Source organism: Melampsora larici-populina (genome assembly GCF_000204055.1).
Source record: "Melampsora larici-populina 98AG31 unplaced genomic scaffold MELLAscaffold_107, whole genome shotgun sequence".
NCBI classification, from domain to species: domain Eukaryota; kingdom Fungi; phylum Basidiomycota; class Pucciniomycetes; order Pucciniales; family Melampsoraceae; genus Melampsora; species Melampsora laricis-populina.
Window position 1 is genome coordinate 74,225 of NW_006768871.1, and position 21,443 is coordinate 95,667.

At 37.3% G+C, this 21,443-nt stretch overlaps 7 protein-coding genes across 7 annotated transcripts; 4 read left to right on the top strand and 3 right to left on the bottom strand.

The window, feature by feature from the left end:
- Positions 1–1,199: 1,199 nt before the first annotated feature.
- Positions 1,200–2,013, bottom strand: MELLADRAFT_114031 (uncharacterized protein; the record flags this gene model as incomplete). Its single annotated transcript, XM_007418820.1, has 4 exons — positions 1,200–1,248; positions 1,330–1,696; positions 1,788–1,933; positions 2,009–2,013. 4 exons carry the CDS (start codon positions 2,011–2,013, stop codon positions 1,200–1,202), a joined length of 567 nt encoding a protein of 188 aa, XP_007418882.1.
- Positions 2,014–2,840: 827 nt separating this feature from the next.
- Positions 2,841–4,613, bottom strand: MELLADRAFT_69722 (uncharacterized protein; the record flags this gene model as incomplete). Its single annotated transcript, XM_007418819.1, has 8 exons — positions 2,841–3,067; positions 3,173–3,531; positions 3,604–3,727; positions 3,841–3,986; positions 4,096–4,174; positions 4,277–4,335; positions 4,432–4,458; positions 4,555–4,613. 8 exons carry the CDS (start codon positions 4,611–4,613, stop codon positions 2,841–2,843), a joined length of 1,080 nt encoding a protein of 359 aa, XP_007418881.1.
- Positions 4,614–7,425: 2,812 nt separating this feature from the next.
- MELLADRAFT_69723 (uncharacterized protein) lies at positions 7,426–9,941 on the top strand (the record flags this gene model as incomplete). Its single annotated transcript, XM_007418812.1, has 8 exons — positions 7,426–7,471; positions 7,699–7,978; positions 8,066–8,450; positions 8,587–8,712; positions 8,866–9,046; positions 9,114–9,391; positions 9,830–9,835; positions 9,921–9,941. 8 exons carry the CDS (start codon positions 7,426–7,428, stop codon positions 9,939–9,941), a joined length of 1,323 nt encoding a protein of 440 aa, XP_007418874.1.
- Positions 9,942–10,643: 702 nt separating this feature from the next.
- On the top strand, positions 10,644–12,134 carry MELLADRAFT_118642 (uncharacterized protein; the record flags this gene model as incomplete). The annotated part of the gene is made up of 4 exons (XM_007418813.1): positions 10,644–10,740; positions 11,060–11,339; positions 11,427–11,805; positions 11,870–12,134. 4 exons carry the CDS (start codon positions 10,644–10,646, stop codon positions 12,059–12,061), a joined length of 948 nt encoding a protein of 315 aa, XP_007418875.1.
- A 142-nt stretch (positions 12,135–12,276) lies between these two features.
- On the top strand, positions 12,277–13,110 carry MELLADRAFT_73686 (uncharacterized protein; the record flags this gene model as incomplete). The annotated part of the gene is made up of 3 exons (XM_007418814.1): positions 12,277–12,423; positions 12,491–12,768; positions 12,875–13,110. 3 exons carry the CDS (start codon positions 12,402–12,404, stop codon positions 12,914–12,916), a joined length of 342 nt encoding a protein of 113 aa, XP_007418876.1.
- A 1,486-nt stretch (positions 13,111–14,596) lies between these two features.
- On the bottom strand, positions 14,597–15,284 carry MELLADRAFT_69725 (uncharacterized protein; the record flags this gene model as incomplete). The annotated part of the gene is made up of 4 exons (XM_007418818.1): positions 14,597–14,794; positions 14,816–14,851; positions 14,976–15,141; positions 15,172–15,284. The coding sequence occupies 4 exons, from the start codon at positions 15,282–15,284 to the stop codon at positions 14,597–14,599; spliced, it is 513 nt and encodes a 170-aa protein (XP_007418880.1).
- Positions 15,285–18,011: 2,727 nt separating this feature from the next.
- On the top strand, positions 18,012–19,476 carry MELLADRAFT_79796 (uncharacterized protein; the record flags this gene model as incomplete). Its single annotated transcript, XM_007418815.1, has 2 exons — positions 18,012–18,663; positions 18,775–19,476. The coding sequence occupies 2 exons, from the start codon at positions 18,115–18,117 to the stop codon at positions 19,141–19,143; spliced, it is 918 nt and encodes a 305-aa protein (XP_007418877.1).
- Positions 19,477–21,443: the final 1,967 nt, after the last annotated feature.

The following is a 21,443-nucleotide window of genomic DNA, read 5'->3' on the forward strand; positions in this document are numbered from 1 at the left end:
CATGCCGAATATATGGCATTAGGTGTATCAGCACGGGAATCTATTTGGATTCAAATTTATTGGAAGACATATTCAAGACAACTTTCATTACAACTTTAAAATGTGATAACACAGCGGCCATCAAAGTAGCGCAAGACTTACATCTGACCAAACGATCACATCATGTAGCAAGAGAATTTCATTACGTTAACGAACAAATATTCGATGGAAATCTCAAGATAGTTTGGATTGATGGACCCAATCAAAAGGCAGATATACTTACGAAATCTTTGGGTAATATCATATTTCAAATACATAAACATAATATTTGTATGTCCTAACTAGTATAAACCTCTAAAGGTTGAGGGGGGGGTGTTACGGCTGAGGTGGCTAGGCACCGTAAGTGACTAGGCAATCATCCTAGTCTCACCCGTTTTCGGTTTAGCCCAGTTGGAAGATCTAGGAATGTTAGATCAGGGCTGGTTTCTTTTCTCTCTTAGCGTCATTGATGTAATGCCTGGCTGAAACATGTTTCACATATATAGTTCACGTTTCTTCCTAAAACTTGTGTTCTCTCTATTGTCACAATTTCTATTTGTTTCGGTAGACCTTTCACTAACACTAGTTTCACTAGGTAGATCTTTTATTTCTCTTTATGTTATTGTCACAATTTCTATTTGTTTCGGTAGACCTTTCACTAACACTAGTTTCACTAGTTTGCGTTTCAACTCTGTTCGTCTCTACAATTGTCACGAGAGCCATCTCTTTTTAAAAAGTATGATGAGAGTGACATGTTGTGACTTCAACACCATCACACACTTTGGAAATTTCCCCCTCTTGTAACATGACCTGAACATTTGTAAAAGTGACACAAGATGATTCTCTCTGTCCAGGGCAGGTGATAGAAGAACAACTAGTCAAACTCTACGAGAATGAGCAAATTCTTTGAATCATTATTTTGTAGGATGTCGCACATTTTCTTTCAGAAGGGACACCTTTATAAAAGGAAAGGTTTACTTAGCTCAAAAGAAACTACTCCTCAGATTTCAACTTTTCAATCAAAAGGTTCACTCTAAACTAATACATTCAAAAAGAAACGATAACCTAAGATTCAAAGACCATGTAGTAATCCAAAACCAAAGCCAGAAACCAAATCTTTCTCTTGACACAAAAATCATCTTGATCTTCTCTTCTCCACCTCAGTAATATCAAAACGAAGTTCAAGAAGAAGCACGTTTCTTTTGACTATACAACAATCCACCCAAATATCTAAACGAAAAAAAAAACACGTGAAGCTCATTAACCAAATCATTCAATCATGAAAAACCATAAGTTCATTTAAAACCTTACCCTTGACTACCAAACAAAGCACCTAATCCAATCACCGTAGCACTCACAATCCTTCTATCCCATCTCTTACGATCCCAATTCATAAACACCATCCATCCCACACCTGCCAAAACACCTACGTTCAAAACTGATAATAAGCCGAATTGGTTTTGAGGTGAATGGATTTCTCTACGAGCTTTTTTAGTTACTTTATCAAGTCGATCGGCTGGTCTTTTGGATTTGTTTTGTTGATGATTGATGGATTTCTTGGTAGGTGTGGTGCCTAGATCGGATGATGATTCAGATGAATTATTGGTGTCTTTTTCTTCTCTTGATCGGTTTAGATCTTCTTCAAATTGAGTTTTTCCTGACCAATCATTCGGTACAACTACCGCAAAAAAAAGACATACATATTAAGAAACTTTAGATTGATGATCTGATTTAGAGATGAGAGAAAGTGTAGATTCAAGTTGGATTACCATTCAGTTTATGATTCACATCTGGAAGTGAAGTTTGATGTGCATGTTGACTTGCTAAATCGTTGGTAGGACCTTCTAATAAACTTGGATCTGGTTTAGGTTGTTGATCTGGAGGTAAAGTGTGTTGTGCTGTGATAGATGCGTAACTTTTTTTTGGGGGGTAAGGTAAACAGATGAATTAGTGATGGTTTTCGATGGTGATCAGAATGAATTGAGTTTACCTCATTTTGATCAATGGATGGATTGGTGGTGGATGAGTTGATGGTGGATTGATAGGTAAAGTGAATCGGTTGATAAAGCCTTTTACGATTTGATATATGACGTCATTGATTTGATTTCCATTTTCGTCAAATTCTCTTTCATTAAAACCAAATTCAATTCACCATGCATATACAGCAGTTCTTGTATCAAAGCTCCATCTCAAAATCTACTTTACTACTTTAAGAATCCCATTGATGGTAAACTAGAATACAGTCTAGTCAAAGGTAAAGGTAATTAACCAACTTGAATTTTCAATCTTGTGCTTCTCATGAGACTTTGTGTTTAGTAATTCCTAATTTGATGAAAGACCACTTTGAAAAGTAAATAAGTTGGCTTCTCTTTATCATTCACTCAGAATACATTTTGCGATCACCGAGCAGACTTTCGATCATTCCTTTTGTCTATTCTAAGCTATTCTGTACCTCAGTTCTTCGGGCAAATCAACTATGCAAACTCATCTGGTTTACTATTTTTGATGAAGCATTTTCAAGTCACCTTACCTAACTCAGCACATCTACCATATACCTACTCTCTAAAAACCATACCTAAGATCCTTTATCAGAAACACAAATCTCAACACCGATCATCATCTTTTTAAACATTTTTTTTAAGAAACGAAAACCGAACATTCAAACAAAATTCCATTCATGTAAAACAAAAATCAAACTTTTAATTCAATGAAAATGCAATTTTTGAAAAAAAAAAACCAAAACCAAAACCACCCAATCTTTTCAACTTTTTTAAAATTCTTTCTTTCTTCGATCTACTCAAAATGAACCCGAATATTTACTTTTATTTTTTAGATTTCCCAGTTTTTCGTTTCCTAACCATCCCATTCGAATTCCGATCACCTTCACCTTCACCTTCATTTTCCTGTTGATTTAATTTTTCATTCGATTCAACTACTTCTTCTGTTCTTCCAGGTACTTGACTCATAGGTAAATAAGACGAAACAAATCTATAAGCCGTTGCCGGTATAAACGTATTCTTCAATGAAGGTTTAGTAGCTGCTGATTCATCTAAAGGTAATTCTACCATCATCCCCCCAACCAAAAAAAAACCAAAACATCATTAAAACACACTTCTTTTATGGAATTCTCATTCTAAATGTATTCTTCACTTACCTGTTCCATCCTCAGCAACGATCCAAACAAAATCACCTTCAACAACCATATCAATCCAACCAGCTTGAGTAGGTTTCGAAAGGTTTGAATTCTTTTGACCTGCTTGTAATTGACGTCGTCTTTCTTGTCGACTCATCACCATCGGTACATCTGATGATGATGATGATGATTCTTCTGCTTTAAGATTCTCTTCTCCTAATGATAAACTCTTTTCAATTGAGATCTTGACTTTCTTTCTAGGCACTTTGCTTTCGGTTTCTTCTTTTTCTAAAACTTGTGTTGTTGATGATGGTTTTGGTTTTTCTGGTGCTTGTAATCCTTTGGGACCATATGCTGCTTGTTTGGCTGCGATTTGAAATCTATGGCGAAAAATCAAAAACCAAGTTAGGTTTATTGTTGTTTTTAAGATTAAGAGATTCTTGAAAGCTTACTTTCGGATTCTGATTAATTCTGATCTGTAATGAACATGTTGAATTCCATAATGCATTAAAGTAGCTACACTCAACACAAACATAATAGCAAACCCAAGACCAGGTTGCCAACGAGAATACATATCTAAAGAAACGAAAAAAAAATCAAACTCATCAGCACAAAAGAAAGGTGAGGTGATCGCATTATATCATCGAGATTTGATCAAAAATGAATGGATGATCAAGTTCAAGACTTACATCCAGTTCCTTTCCATTTAGGTACACCATTATCATGAAAGAAATTATACCGTTCACGTTTCTCTTCATCCCTCAAGATCGCAGTAATAACACCTAATCTAGCAAATCTAGCTTCGATATCTTTCACATTCGGATTCTTATCTGGACTAAAGTCGTTTTATTCGATTTTCAAATCCATTCAAACCCCCCAAAAAACGTTTAGTGAACAGATCAAAAAGTTTTGATTGATGGATTGGCGGGTTTGAGGAAACTTACTGTAGTTCAAGTGATCTTCTACGTGCAGCTTTATTAATTTCGGGTAAACTGGCCGATTTAGTGATGTTTAAGAACGTATCTATCATCATCATCATAACGATAATAACAATCAAAATGATGAGAAAAAGTTAAGGATCAATTTAAATAGTGAGAAATGGAAAATGATGGAATTTTGGCTTACAAAACGTAGTGCCTTTTCCTTCTGAAGCTTCAAGTGCGCTAACTAAATCAAAGATCTCACTTTTGGTAGAAAAAAGTTCATTCGAGAGTTTCAAGTGTCAAGATTATTTGGGTTTCGTTGGGTTGGAGAAAAGGGTGCGGTGAACTTTTACTTACTGATCATCTGTATCCCATCCATATACACTAATTTAAAGATTCAAAGACAAAACCATTAATGTGAGATTTGTGAGTGTTTCAAGAAGTTTTAATGGATCGGTTTGATGGGATGGGATGACTTACTTGTTGGAGAAACAGAGTAAAGAACCCAGGATGCAAGAAAGGATGATGGATAAATTCATGATTTTGATGTTGGTTTTGAATGGGTTTGATTTTGTTTGAAGTGAATGAGTTGGACAACGGAAGGTTGGTATTTATTTGATCGATCAAGTCAGCGTTGACGATCGACTTTGACTTGTAACTTAGCAACCAACAGTTTCAAAAACATTGTTGCCAACAATGTATTTCACTTCAATACAGTTTGTAAACTATAACTTGCAAATCGATCTTTTTTCGAAGTCATTCTGATGATCCTAATCTGAAGTGGGAAATGTTCAAATGATGGAAATGTGATTTATAAAAATTTGAAAACTTTCATGGACTACCTTGAAGCCTTTTCATCGATCTTAACATCATTCACTTCTTCTCGAAAGAAACCTCGGACTTGAATGAAGAATGAAAAAAACTGAACAGAACTTGAAAGGTTTTTTAAGATGAGAGAGAACTCAAGTTGAGCTGTTGATATGACATCAAGCCTGCTGCCAACCTTCACAGTTCATGGCAATTCATTCTTATCGATCAAACCAATCATCAATCAGAGAACTTTGACTGAGACAACCGCATTCACAACCAAAACAACCAAATAACCTAATCAAAGCAATCAAATGTCAAACATATAGGGTATACAAATATGTTCTGGGAATTTCCAGAAGGTTTTTTCCAGAACGCCAGAACCCTTCTCCTTGAACCGGATTTTACCCCGGTTGATTAACGGTTTTCCCTTGACTGGTGAAGAACCTGTTTGGAACGAGTCCCTCCCAACCGTGCTGCAACGGGGGTTTTTCCCCGGTTTTTCAGCCGGGTTCACTCAGAGAAAAACCCGATGTTGAGCGGAAAATACCCAGTCCTTGAGTTAGGTTGATTCTGTGCGGTCAGGTGGCTCAGTTTTTTATTGTATGGATCCTGCGAGGAGCAAAGGTTTAGACTAGAGCACATATATTGGTTAAATTGCAATTAGTAAACTTAGTTGAAGATACATGGATAGACAATACAGAACTGGATAATTGTTTAAGTAAATCAGTGAAGAGAAGAAGCAGGTGGTTTCAAATTGGATGGTCAATTGAGAAGCTATGTAGACAATTTGATTGGTTGCTAATGCAAGCTATATGTCTATATGTGATAAAGTCCCGTTTGGAGTCTTGATAAGATTTAGATATAGGATGAATAGAGATGTATATACATAGCACAAGTTGAATCTGATACACCAGTCGCGTGATCGGTCTGATAAGAAAGCGAACTGAAGATGACCAGGGCTACGTTTACTTTGACTAGTATGTGGTCATTACATAATTCAGCTGATCTGAATCAAAAGGTAAGTGTTGATGAGAGTTGCATTGAGAAGGAGTAGGCAAAGGATTTGTTGAATGATAACTTGAAGGTGGTCGATTAGATTGAAGTGAAGGATCAAATGATGAAGAAATCAAAGCATTAGCAAAATGATTATAAGGAGATGGATAAGTTTGACCGAGTGGATCGATAATCTGTTATGCAGAAGTGAGAATCAAAATGATGAGATTAGTGAGATATGAAGTTGAAAAGGGTTAGTGGAATTAGACATGGTGATGATGATGATGAATGGTACTGAGAAATTGGTGAACTTCAAGTTGTTTATGAGTTGACTGATTGAAACTGCTTTTTGAGAATTGAAAAGGTTGAGAAAGCCAAGTTGGTTGTGTAATTTTCTTCACTTGATTCGTTTTTGATGATGATGGTAATTAGTAACAGATGTCTTGATTTGGTTTTTAGCTTTTTTCTCAAGGTGAGAAAGTCAAAGACCTTTCATTGAATCGGGGTAAGCCCCGTGGCTTGCGTGCTCAGCGACAAAAATGGTTGAAACCCCGTTTTGAATCCGTTGAAGCTTGACCCATTGCGGAACCGTTGGTATCCATCACGGTTTTGAAAACGCTGCACCAAATGTGGTTGATGAACGGTTGATCCAATGGTTGATCAACCGTTCCTGATCAAACCATTGCAAAACTGGTTTTGGACGGTTGCAGAATGGAGTATTCACCGGATTGTACTCGGTTTATTTTTTCACCTCTGGAACCCGGTTGGTCAACTAAAAGTGACCTGGTGGTGTAATCAACCGGGGTAAAATCCGGTTCAAGAACCGGAATAGTGACCTGGTGGTGTACCCTAATAGAACAGGACATCAGATGATTATGTTTTCCTGATCACCTCATCATGAATCACCAAACCACATATCAGTTGATTCTAGAGACCAAGTTCACTCGAGTCTTGTGAATCGAACTTAACAAAGTCCCTCGCATGCGGTAAAACCCGGAGCCTTGTCAAGTTCGCTTGTGAATGACACTTTCGACACCACCACATGAACTCATCACATTCTTCATATCACTGGCACTATCCATCACAATGCAGTAGCTCATCTCAGCAGTTCACTTAACCGTACTTCAATTCTTTTTCAATTCCGTCAGGCTTCCATGAAGTGAATTATCTTTTTTTTGAAAATGGACATAATCAATCATAAGCTCGCCATCTCTTGCTCAGGTCATCCCTGCTCACCCATCTTTCTACCTTACTAGTTGGTCTAATAAAAAGATCATACATTAAAGCATTGACGAAATTTGATCGGAATGTTTTGTGTAGGAAACCCGGTTCAGGCACCTAACCCAAGAAATGGATGACTGTAAAACTCATTTGATGTTAGAGATTTTGTTCCTTCAATTCTTTTATCGATCTAAATCTTTTATAAAATCAATCATCAAAGATATCTATAACTCGCTACCAAAAATCATCATTATTTCCTTTTGTTTTGGGTGCAACAGAATCACTTTGAATATCTAACACTCTTAAACCTTTCTCAATCCATCAAATATGTCTCTTGCTCGCAAATCTTCTTGTGACTGTTCTTTGGGTTATGGTGAGCACTTTTTTCTTGATTTTCTTTCTCTAATTTTTCCTATTCAGCTTCTATCAGACTGTAGGGCGGAATTGTATCAATTCCACAGTCCTTCCTTTGAGCTCTCCAAGCAGTATAGACTGTTTCGTGTGGATCTATGTCTTTCTTTCTTCTGCATATCAATGGCTTCTCATTCCAGACTTAACAATACTAATAATGCATCATTTTTTTGTGACATCATCCAACAGCTCAACAAGCCCCGAATCCGAGCGATGGGCAATCAACGCGACGATCGGTGGATGTCAACAACCCCACCCGGACCGAAGTGATCGCCGGTCCTTCTTTACTCGAACTTCGACACGGTCCATCATCTCATGGTCGTGTTGGGAAGAACAGATCACGGTCTCGATCCGCACCTTGCAACTTTCCACCAAGGTCAACACTTCTTTCAACTAGGTCTTGTTCTCCTGCAAGTACCTCTGAGGTATATGCCAGTCCTTCATTGACCTCCCCATCTGGACACTGCTCGTAAGTCTTTCCAAAACATGTGCTTTCATCTCGACCTATACTGATTTTGTTTTATTTGTTAATTTATTGATTGGCTTTTCGGAATAGCTATGGAGAAGAATCAGAGACTGAGATTTCAGTTTGTGAAACGTTGAGATCACTCTCTACAGATGATTCCATAACCACGAGCGACTCGGAAGACACTCAGGTCTCTGAGCCTTCAACCACCGAGGGTGATGATGATGTCATCTCATCAAAGGCTGGTCAATTCTTTGATGAAGATGTCAGATTTCCTCCGGTTCCATCTGTCATTGAAGGTCCTTTAGATTTTTCTTTAGTTGAGCAAGTCAGATGGGAAGATTGCGCTAAAAGAAGGATTGCAAGGATGGTGGAAAAAGAGCCGGTTGTAGCATCACAACTTCAAGTGGTTGATACTGGGTACGATGCTATACCTCTTGCTGTAAAGCAAGATATTATCACTTGGTTAATTGCGGTACGTTAATCTTTCTTTACCATTGGTTGATTTACATATTACTGATATTTTTGATGAATAGTTTGAACATCGGATCAGCGATTATCCAAATATCTCCCTTCCCATGAGGCATCGAGCGATCATACTGTTTCATCAGTTTTGTGCTTTGGATACCATGGAAAACATCGACGCCGAGCAAATCAAGCTCCGAGCACATCAAATCGGTGTGGCATGCCTTATGTTGGCCTGTAAAGTTGATGTCGATTTCCTGGCACCGTTAGAGGTGATCCCATTGGTGTTTTTGGGAATGGAGTGTGGTGCAGTCGGGTTGGGTTCACATCTGCGCTGAACAAATTGGGGTTCGTAGTTTTTTTTCTTACACTCTAGTGTTTGAAGTGGTTTTCTGAATTTTGTATTTCGTGTACTATTTCATTAGATGTTGGAGCAGCTTGTCTTGGAGACCTTGTCTTACCAAGTGACATTTCCTACTCCGTGCGACTTCCTCACTGAACTGGTATTTGCTATACCAATGTTGGAAAACCTTGCATCGCATTGTGTACAGGATTGGCAGCTTGTGGAGGAAGGGTTTGAGTGGATGTACGGGCATGCATATCGACGTACGTTCTTCTTTGTTTGCTCAGTTGATCATGATGTGTTACTGATAATTTTGCAATTGGTTAATAGATCCAGAATATGGTCATTATCGGTCATCTGTTCTAACGGTGGCTGTTCTATTATTCTGTTTGGATCAATGTATCTTTGATCATCCGCGTTCTCAAACCAGAACACTTGGTCAAGTTTGGTGGAGGAATGTCAATGGAGTTTGGGCAGAGACAAGGGGACAAGATTCATTAGAAGAGGTATCTTGTAACCTTGCGAGTGATGAGGTCCGGGGACATTGGGTGAACCTCAGTGAAGCAGGTATTAAGACTTCTATCTGTGAGCTCATGGGTTTGGAGCAGGTTTGTCTTTTATTTCTTCCAGATTTATCCTTAGCAGCTTGTTCCAAGTGTATGATTACGAGGAATCACTGACATGTGTTTCTTTTCTTTGGTTTTGCTTTAAAAGTGTGAGGTTGATCGGTGTAAAAAGTGGTGTGCGGCTCTTTGATCAAAAGTGCCTCTTCGATATTTTTCTTTACTTTATTATCTTGGATCATGGTTTTCTTTGATTTGATTTGTGAAATGTGTATCTTAATATCTCCTCTGATAGTTTTTTTTGGATTGCTTGTGTACAACAAAAGATGATGATGGTGCGGAAGCTTCAGGTTTGAGAGTCGTCAATCAAAATTATCCTTGTTTTGTTGCCATTTTGCCGTATAAAAATCGATACATCTGCGTCAGAGTTTTGGAGTAGCCTTGGATTGTAAACACTTGTCATTGATACTCGCTGTTTTACAGCCGATCGTAAGTGATAACCATGTTTTGGCGCCAATGGCAACAGTCGGAACAAACAAATTGCCTCAATCCTGAGCAACTTGTTTATTAACAGGTGTTCGAGCGAATTGTATAATTTCATCACTTAATTCGATGATTCATTCTTAAAGTGTGATCATAACAAATTATTTTCACGTGTCTCACTTCTGCAATTATATCCGATTGTATCTTGATAGGATCTTATGATTCAAGGGTTGATTTTGGGAGACAGTTTGTATTGGTGGTTTAGCGGTGTAGTCTGAGTCACTTTTCCTTTGTTTTTCTTTCTGAGCTCGCAATTGCTGCAATGTGGCCAATAGACGAGGGTTTTTTTCAATTTAAGTGCTCGACATATACGATTGTCTGATGTTCTTTGGAGAGGTATCCTATGATCCTCACCAACAAATAGATAAGAGAGCAACTGCGTTTCACCATCAAGCAACTTTTGGGAAGTTCATATCGGTTGACTCTAGAGATCAAGTCACTGAAGTGCAAATGAGACTTTCGAAACCAAAACATGAACTCACCCATTCTTCATGGCATCGTCCAACACAATTTGATTGATCATGGCAGGCTCAGCAGTTCTTCTTTTTCAATTACATCAGGACTCTGTAAACACATTTTGAAAATGGACATGATCAATCAAACAACTTGCCAGCTCTTGCCAGCTGGTCTACAAATATGATTCGTCGAAGCGTTGACAAATTCGATCAACTGTTTTTTAGGAAAGTCAGTACAGGCACCCAATGGATGACTATAAATTCAGCTTCATCTCCTATTTTGTTTCTTAAACTCCTTTATGAATCATCAACAGCTTCAGAATCCATCTTCTCACCTTTCTACAAATCGACTTAAAAAGTACCTTCTTGCTTGGGCGCAACAGGACCACTTTGAATGTCCATGACTCTTGAAACTTTTCATCATCTCCTCATATACAACAACACATCTCTTAATCCCAAATATTCTCGCATTTGTTCTTTGGCTTGCGGTTGGTACATCTCGTCACTCCTCATTTCTCTCCTGTCTTGTCAATTTCCGTTTTGCGGTTTCCATCGAAGAGGGAGGTGGAATTGTATCACCACCAAGATTTTTTCACTCAGCTCTTTAAGAAATACTTTTGTGGGGATCTATGTCGATGCTTGTCCATTACATCAATGGCTTCTCAACCCAGTTTTATAGAAGCTAATGTATCTTTTTTGTGACGTCATCCAACAGTTCAACAAGCCCCGACTCCGAGAGATGGACAATCAACTCGACGATCGGTGGATGTCAACAACACCACCCGGACCAAAGTCATTGCCGGTCCTTCTTTACTCGAACTTCGACACAGTCCATCATCTCATGGTCGTGTTGGGAAGAACAGATCACGGTCTCGATCCGCACCTTGCAACTTTCCACCAAGGTCAACACTTCTTTCAACTAGGTCTTGTTCTCCTGCAAGTACCTCTGAGGTATATGCCAGTCCTTCATTGACCTCCCCATCTGGACACTGCTCGTAAGTCTTTCCAAAACATGTGCTTTCATCTCGACCTATACTGATTTTGTTTTATTTGTTAATTTATTGATTGGCTTTTCGGAATAGCTATGGAGAAGAATCAGAGACTGAGATTTCAGTTTGTGAAACGTTGAGATCACTCTCTACAGATGATTCCATAACCACGAGCGACTCGGAAGACACTCAGGTCTCTGAGCCTTCAACCACCGAGGGTGATGATGATGTCATCTCATCAAAGGCTGGTCAATTCTTTGATGAAGATGTCAGATTTCCTCCGGTTCCATCTGTCATTGAAGGTCCTTTAGATTTTTCTTTAGTTGAGCAAGTCAGATGGGAAGATTGCGCTAAAAGAAGGATTGCAAGGATGGTGGAAAAAGAGCCGGTTGTAGCATCACAAGTGGTTGATACCGGGTGCGATGCTATACCTCTTGCTGTAAAGCAAGACATCATTACTTGGTTAATTGCCGTATGTTGATCTTTCTTTACAATTGGTTACTTAACATATTGCTGATATTTTTTGATACGAATAGTTTGAACATCGGATCAGCGATTATCCAAATATCTCCCTTCCCACGAGACATCGGGCTATCATACTGTTTCATCAGTTTTGTGCTTCGGACACCATGTCAAACATCGATGCCGATCGAATCAAACGTCGATGCGGATCGAATCAAACTCCGAGCACATCGAATCGGTGTGGCTTGTCTTACATTGGCATGTAAAGTAGACATCGATTTCTTGGCACCGTTAGAGGTGATGCCATTGGTATTTTGGGAATGTAGTGTGGTGCAGTCGGGTTGGGTTCATATCTGCGCTGAACAAATTGGGGTTTGTAGATTTTTTTCTTACACTCTAGTGTTTGTAGTGGTTTTCTGACTTTTGAATTTCTTGTACTACATCATTAGATGTTGGAGCAGATCATCTTGAAGACCTTGTCTTACCAAGTGACATTCCCTACACCATGCGACTTTCTTACTGAACTGGTATTTGCTATACCAATGTTAGAAAACCTTGCATCGCATTGTACAGGATTGGCAGCTTGTGGAGGAAGGGTTCGAGTGGATGTACGAGCATGCATATCGACGTATGTTTTTCTTTGGTTGTCCAGTTGATCGTGATGTGTTACTGATAATTTGTAAATTGGTTAATAGATCCAGAATATCATCAGCATCGGTCATCTGTTGTTACAGCGGCTGTTTTATTATTCTGTTTGGAACAAGGTATCTTTGATCATCCACGTTCACAAACTATCAAACTTGGACAAGTTTGGTGGAGAGACGTGAATGGAGTTTGGAAAGAGACAAGGGTACAAGATTCAATACAACAGGTATCTTGTAAGCTTGCTAGTGATGAGGTCAGGGGACATTGGGTGAACCTCAGTGAAGAAGGTATTAAGACTTCTATCTGTGAGCTCATGGGTTTGGAGCAGGTTTGTCTTTTATTTCTTCCAGATTTATCCTTAGCAGCTTGTTCCAAGTGTATGATTACGAGGAATCACTGACATGTGTCTTTTTTCTTTGGTTTTGCTTTAAAAGTGTGAGGTTGATCGGTGTAAAAAGTGGTGTGCGGCTCTTTGATCAAATTCGCCTTTTCTATTTTTGTATATTAGAAATCTCCCCTGGCTATACACTTTTGTGTTGTCTTGATGTGTTATACTTTTTTTCCTTATGGGTTTTTCTTTGCTTTGCTTGTAGATAACAAAAATGAGAATTTAACGGCAGCTCCAGTTTTTATAGTTGCCCATTGAAATTGATATAGTCTTCTGTTTGAGAAGTTTAGATGTTTCCAAGTATTCAAAGATGCGAATTGTGAGATTTTGAAATGTTTTTGGATTATTTTCCATGCAAACTTGAATTGGTTGATCAATACGAGCGAAGTAGATTCAACCTACACCATGAACCCGTTACCAGAAATCCAACTGGTGTTTCCCTTCAATTCATCATTAGAAACTTGCTTGGATTATCACAACTTGAATAAATTTTTACAGCAAGTTACAAGTTACATGGTAAAACGGGTGAGATGGATTTATCAAGGTTTACAATATCAATATTTCCTATTCTGATTTCATTTACGGCATTTTTTCAAGTAATATTATCAATTTTTACAATTCTTCATACATTTTTCTTATCAACTTTTGATGCATACGTATCTATAACCCAAATAGACCAGATAACCACCGTTATGGCCCGATAATTATTTATGTGTAATTTTTTGGGAGATCTACATACGTATTCAAGATTCATAAGTAAGACGTGGGCGAAAGGTTTCAAGTTGCAAGACATGATTTCATGACACAAGGTAAGATAGGTAAGATAAAGAAACGTGTTTGTTCAAGGAGAGTTTCCGGGCGTTCAAAGCTGAGATTTCTTTAATGGGTCCGAGCCTGTCCGAACTTTCTAAGATATGTCGAAAACGGCTCGGATGCTCAATCAGGTTTCGCCGAGCTCGACTCCTATTTGAGCCAATAAGATCTTGAGCTTGAAAGTCGATCAAGGGGTTTGTATTTAACTTTTAATGCGGCAACAGACATCAACCTGTAACAAATTTTATCGAACCTCATGAAAGATCCTTACAGGATTTTTCGGTGAGGTTTTAAAGGAGAAACATGAGAGCATTTTGATCGATGGTATCATATCAGGTATTCAAGCTTTTCCAAGAGATCGGCGTTAGAATGCAAATGTAAACATTAAAACCCCATATGAGAAAAAACACATCTGAACCCATTTGGATTTCAAGATTTCCCCGCAAACATCCTAAATTACAAGTGGGTTGGATCGGGGTTTTCATCAAACGGGTCTCAATGCACGGTTGTATAAGTATACCGCTTTGTTGGAATGACTTGGGGTTGCAAAAAATTGGATTGGAATCCTCCGTCAAACTGTTGTACTTGAGAGTTACGGGCGAGCTTTGGTGACTTGTCAACCCTGAACTTCATCATACAATAATCAAAAGGTTGTTGATGTTTCAACCTTTTGATGAGAGAGTACATAACACAAGATCATCAAAAGAATAAGGGCCAGGTGCAGAATTTGCGCGTTATTAGTAGTTGATGTTGTTAGAGTGTTTTTTGGGTTTGAAATCAGCAGGAAGGTTAAACTACCGTACAAATGGCATCCTTGTGGTTGATTATGCATAAGGATGATTGGTGGAAAAGTTCATACCTGGGACTTCCTCAAGCTTGTCCACCTCTTCAAACTCTTCTGGTTAAATGTCTTGACAAAGACTTGGTTTTGGGTAAGGGGTGGTCAAACAGATCACTATGTTGCTTGAAAGGTGACACCTTGCTTATTAGGGCATATTCTGAGGAAATGATAATTGGTGTTTGTTGTGTTGGGGTTGATTCCAGGTTGGATGATGATGATATAGCACAGCCAGTATGCAAGCTGCATGTAATTCTTCAGCTTCCCCCACCCATCCTTAAACAGGCTTGGAAAGTCCAAATTCACATCTTTTGGCTATTCAATATTTAGACTCACCTGAACAGCCATGTGTAGCAGGTACTTCATCAGATCCTGTCAACAGATTATGTAAGCACTCTTCCTTACTGGAGGAAGAGTCTGGGCAAACTTCCAGGACGGAATTGAAGTAAAAAAAAGAATGAGAACAACATACAATGGAAAACCTGTTTTGACTTACTGGAGCAAAGGGTGTGATATCTTCCTGTGTCACTTTATGTGAGCCAAATGTGAGAATGTCACCCAGACCACCAGCCCAACCTGCACTTGCCCCTACTTGAGGCATAGGTTCCAACATATGCCCACATAGACCTGTTTGGTATGGGATCCACACCAGCATCATGGGACTGAATCAACATATATTGGTTGCTATTCACCTGAGTAGAGACAAAAACCCAAGATTTATCACTGGACAGAGACCAGGCAACTGGTTTGCAATGTCCAGCCCTGTTAACAGTGACCAGTTGGGTTGGCCATTTGGTAAGGACATTTTTATAACTGCTGCTGAGAGCTTAAATCCAAATACCACTCAGCTCAATATTATCAAAGGCATAGCAAGGAGATAGTAACAGGTCTCATTACATACTAGGGTTTATTTGCAAAGAAATTTTTCAATACCTACTCAATATAGTATCAAGAAACAAAACTCATCACAACAAGCTTGATAGTTCTATCATATATTATGACTGAGGAATAATTACACAATATGCAATTGGTTTGAGATATAATGCAAGTATATATACTCATGTGTGTTATTCTGGCATTACAACAGCTTTTACAGATATCTACTTTGAAGGATTTCTACTTTCACAGATATTCACTGCCCAATGATCAATCCCATACCTATCATCTGTGTTATCTGGTTGAAATATCGTCATAACATGGAAGATATGCACTTCAAACCAAGTCTCAAAAGGACAAATCAATTGATTATTTAGAACAGCACAGTAGAATTGAACACGACTGATTTTAGATAGCAATAACAGAAAAAAAGCTATAAGAAAAGCACCTTTGTATATATTCCTTCACTAAAAAAATGTTTTAGGCTGCGTGCTAAGAACAAAAGCGATGCATTTAACCGCAGATCGTCGGCTGTGTAGATCCCCAGTGAAACTATATGTGAGGCTGCTCGATGATGAAGAACCATCATTTTCGTTGATCGGACTGTGCAGGACGTCTCAAAGATAAGAAAATTAATCATTTTCAAAACACAAAGATGAAAGAAGCTGTAAAACAAATAGATATAACATTCCACATCGGAATAAAATAGTAAGAACGAGATTCAAGAAACTGCGATTTGTCTCTAAGAATACATAATTCTTTTGTCTTGAATGAAACAAATCAAAAACCTCGTTGAAGTACTTACATAGCTTTGTGATTGAATTTTGATCGGAGTTCTAATTTCCATCTCTACCTTGATGAATTTGAAGCACCGCTTTTTATCAAACCCTTAAACTAAAATTACATACCAAATCCCTCACGTAAAAAATCGTAAATTGATCACGACTTCTTAAACTTTACTGATTCTGTTACACGTCGTCTTCGAGGTGGAGGGAGTCGAGGGACTGATGAGAAGATTGGATAAATATTTATCAGTTTGAAATAGGCATCGAATTCGATAAGTCATCCAATCCCTAATCTTTTTGAATGTTAACCGAATGTGTGTGTTTTTTCTTGGCTTGTTTGTTCTGATTTCTTGCAGATTTCTTCACAGGTAATTACTACTTGAACCGTTTTGACTGTTACACTTACTTATGCAGTTTTGATCAATCATCAGATCTCTATCATCTTGGTCTCAAATAAATTCCTTCAAAGTCCAGACTTTAACATAAGATTACAATCCCCTTGAACTAAACCTTGATGATCTTTCCTAGGGTGATTTGCCAGTGCCACTGATCCTACAATTGTACATAACTTTACATATTTAAAGTTTACCGCGTATCAGATAATTTTCTCATCGAGCTCGAAAAATCCTTCCTTACATAAACGAAAAAAAAAATCTTCTTCTTTTAAAGTTTTCTTGATCAACAGAAACTTTAAAACTTTCATGTGCCCACGCTCTGAGCTTGGCTGCCGCTCCTCCGGCTCATACCCTACCATTGAAACTTTTTCTTCTTGATTTTTTAAGCACAAGATTTCGCCTTTTAGACTACACTTAACTTGTTTTATAAAACACACTCACACTCACACTCACTCACACACTACGCAACTACACACTAAGATTCAGTTAACATTTAGTTACATAGTAGTTTCTTTAGTGAATGTTGATTGATTTACATAAACAAATGAAATAAAAGAATTACAAAAGGAAAGGATGAATTGTTAAGATTTTGATTTCACTACATAACATAGAAAAGATTGAGAAGTTCTATGATAAAGATAGGATTTTTTTTACGATTTTTATGTACCTGGAATTGATTTTTATCTAAAAAAGAAAGCCAAAAGGAATACATACAAATACGTACAGCCCCCTATTTTCTGATTGAGATTTGTATACGTTCTACATATATAAAGTTTTTCCGCTCTATCTTCAAGTTCTCTTTGGAAAGAATTGTATGTAGAACAAGAGACCCTAGATTTCAGATTCACCTAAAAAGAGATTTTCATAGATTAAAAAACAAAAAAGGCAAATCCAAAATTCACCCTATCGTTCGGTTCTTCTGTCGACATGCACTTCTTTCGCCTTTGTTTTTCATTAAACTTGTTCAACTTAAACTGAGAATACAAAAATCATACTATACTTACTTTCAATATATCATTCAGAAAGAATCATACACTTCTTTATCATCATCATCTTTACATATCATCTTACCTCATATCTTTTGGTTTAGTTTGATTTAGACTCGGCGGGTTTTTTTTGGTATTTTCTTCTAGCGTTCTTTTGACTTCTTCAACGAATGTAAGTCTTGTATTGAACTTATCAAATTAAAAAGGTTAGTCATTTCGATTTTTTTTGGTATTCAGAAGGATTCTGATGATTCTGATGAGATTAATTTGGTAGATAGTGATCTTTTTAACTTAACACCCATCACATCAAAACTAGAATAGCTACTTATCAATCTTTAAGAGACTTTAAAAAGTTCTTTGTTTCTTTACCAAGATTGACGATCTTGTAGTGTGTGTTTCTTTTGAGAATTGGTACATTTCAGTAGTGAACTCAACTGACTGACTGATTGGATACCATACAGCTTTTTTGAGAATAAACTCAATCGATCATCACACTTTACCATCTTCGATCATTCTCTTGACTTTTCTCATTTCTCATTTCTCATCATTCTCTTACCTCAATTCTAAGACCACATCGATTCATTCTACTTAAAATGGGATTACGACATCCACCAAGTCCAGTGCTTATCAATCGATCAACCATAACCAACACAAACCATGATGAAAACAATCGATCGACTAATTCGAATTCGAATCCGAATCCGAATCGAAGATTCCATTCATCTTCAATGGTCACTAATTATACAAAATCAAATCTAATCGAAATGAATTCACAATCAGATGAAAGTTGTTTAGTAGTCATCTCATCAAAAGTTTATGATTTAACACTATGGATCGAAGATCAATCATTATCTCCTTCTTCTTCTTCATCATCATGCTTAGATTCAAATTCGATTCATCAATTAAGACATCTTTCTAAAATCGATCCTTTACATGCTGGGAATTGGTTGATTCAAAGATTAGGTTCTCATCAGATTCATTTGATTGATGAATGTAGAATTGGTGATTTCGATTCATTCGAACATCAAGCCTTACCGATCCTTCGATTCCCTGATAGTCTTGATCCTGGTGGAGGAGGAGGAGGAGGGGCTGGATTTCATTCTAATTGGAGTCAGAATTTTAATAGAAATTCAAACCAAACGGTTAGTTTCGGATTCCAGCTTTCTTGTCGATCGTTCAATTGAATCCCAAAAAAATCCTTTCTAAATTCGATACTGATGACATGTTCTTCTTGACTTTTGAATCTCTTCTAGGAATCAAATCACAATTCTATAACCGATCACCCATCGACTCCATCAACATCTACCCAAGCCATCAATACAGTCGAACCCAACTGTACCAATCCCAACCAAAGCTCTCTTCCAATTAGCTCTTCCACTCCAACACCTAGAAGATCGCACCTTTCAAGAGCTTTAGCATTAGTAGAGTATCATAAATCTTTGGTCATCGAAGCTGAAGCGAATGTAGGATCGGCTCATATTAGCTTATCTGAAGCTTTTGAAGGATTAGCTGAAGCTGAGAAGAAACGTGATCATTTGGTGATGTTGGCTTGTGAAGGCTTTCGTCCTACTTTACCTGAATGGGAATCTTTAGAAGATGAAGATGGATTTGGAACGGTTTGAATCAATGAATGAATGATTAATTTTACATTTGATTCTCTCATGAGGTTGTGTTGAGGATTGATAATTATTTACTTGGAGGGGTTTTTTCTTGGTCTCTTGGTTTCTTGATTTCTCATCATTATCATTATCATCATCAATCATATCTTTTTTGAAAGGAAGGAGGTTTATGAAGAAGAAAAAAAAATATAACATCTCATTGTTATCAAATCTTGACTTTTCTCTATTTTTTTCATCATGATATTTATATAAATAAACTTACCTCTCAATACAGGTTTCTCAATCATAATAAAGTTGTTGATCATCATTATTTTTAAACAGGACAAAAAATTACACAAAAAAAAATATATTTATATCTATATATGTCAGATTTTTCACTTGTAGTATTAGTAGTAGTAGTACTTTCTTTCTTTGAATCGAATTGAATCCTTTTATTGGTCTTCTTCTTCTTCATCTGTTTTTATTAGTCTTTTTTATTAGTCTTTTTTCTTTTCTTTCATTTCTTTCTTTCAATTTGTGTTATAATATACAAAACAAAAAGTAATCTCTGTGTCTTTTTTTTAATTTTTTTTTCTTTTGATTTAGGTTTGGTTTACAGTTTTATCTTGTGTAAGAAAGAAAATGAGATTGGTTTTTTATTTGGAATTTGATGTTTTTAAAAGAAAAAAAAATCGGAAGGAAATCCAAAATCAATCAAAACAAAAAGTAAAAGTTTTTCAAGAAATCAAAGTAGTTGTACATAAACATCTTCTCCCAACCTAAAAATCCATCTAAAAAACTTGAGACAACCCCTGCTAAAACCCCCCAAAAAAAAACTAGGTTCTCGTGGGTTGTTTGGATGGGGTTTTCAGGTTGGGTCAAGATGTTTGTGTACTGCTAATGTTACTACATAGTTGTGTAAATGTAGCAAGGGTTGTCCAAACAATTGATCATTAGTTGGGGATTTGGATTGTTCAATAGTGGTGGCAGGTTGATTATTAAGCTCCATTTTCTCATGCTGTTTGGTAAACACAAACTTCAGTAGGTTTTCAAAACCATTTTTACCCTTGGCTCCCATTCCTTTGGAATGGGAGAAGAACTTGACTCTCAAACCAAAAGGTGGAAAACAGTGGCTAGGCTCAAAGTGTTGCAGTTGAGTGCTTTGTTTAGATATATGATGATCTTGTCAATCATGATGTCCACTGGTACCATGGGGCAGAGTAGATCATTTTGATGTATTGTCTCCAATTGCTCATCCAGAGAAACCTTTGCTAGAACATACTTTGATAAGATCATAAATCCTCTGGGCTTTTCTTGAGTTAAAATCTTGAATTGATAAAACAGAAACAAAAATAAAGGGTTGAAAAAATAGGAAATGGTTTGATTTAAAAGAATCAGAATAGATTTGAAATGGAAATTGATTGAATAACAAAAACAAACTTAGAGTGAGGATTTCCATTATGTCCCTCATGGCTTGCCAATCTACCACCAAAAATACAACCTCTTTGAAGTAGCTATGTTTCTTACCATCCTTCTTTTCCTAACACCTCATAGAGTATATATTGGAAGAATTGACTTTCATAACTCAGTCTATGATCAACAGATGGACACAGGCCTTAATGTTCACATCATATTTTAAATGATATTAAAAAACATCACTTACACCTTAGGCTTCCCACATCCATTTCCAATGTTCAGCACAGATATGTACCACATTGAATAACATCACCTGACAAATGGGCCTTAAGGTTGGGTAGGTCTTTGTGCTGAGAATTAGATTGTTTGTGCTGTTGGTTGAAATTGGCCCTGTGAACACTGGATCTTTTCAGCTTTGTATTGACAGTATCCATATAACTCATGTCATCACAAACTCAACAAATGTGAAATAAGTTCAAAATGAGTTTGGATCCAGATGACTTACATCATTGGTGATATTTTTCATATATGTATCACCAAGAAGATACACAATTTTGCAGTCTTGGATGGTTTGTGGTTCATCTTCTTGATCAGAGTCAGAGTCAGATTCATTGGAATCACTACTAGGATTGATGTTGAAATATTCTTGTTCAACATCCTCATTGCCCTGATTGATCCAAAGTTTGTTGGTCCCAGGTATCTCATCAATGACATTCTTGACCTTGTCTTCCTCTATGATGACAGCCATCAGTCCAACCAGAGAAAAACTGCCTGAAATGTCATTAAAAACACGTCTGGGGTTCAATCAAAGTGAATTTAGACCTGCCTTGACAATTCAACACATCTTGTGGTAAAGGCACCAGATGGACATTGATTTTGGGTTCCAAGCTAGCTGATAATGCAAGTCA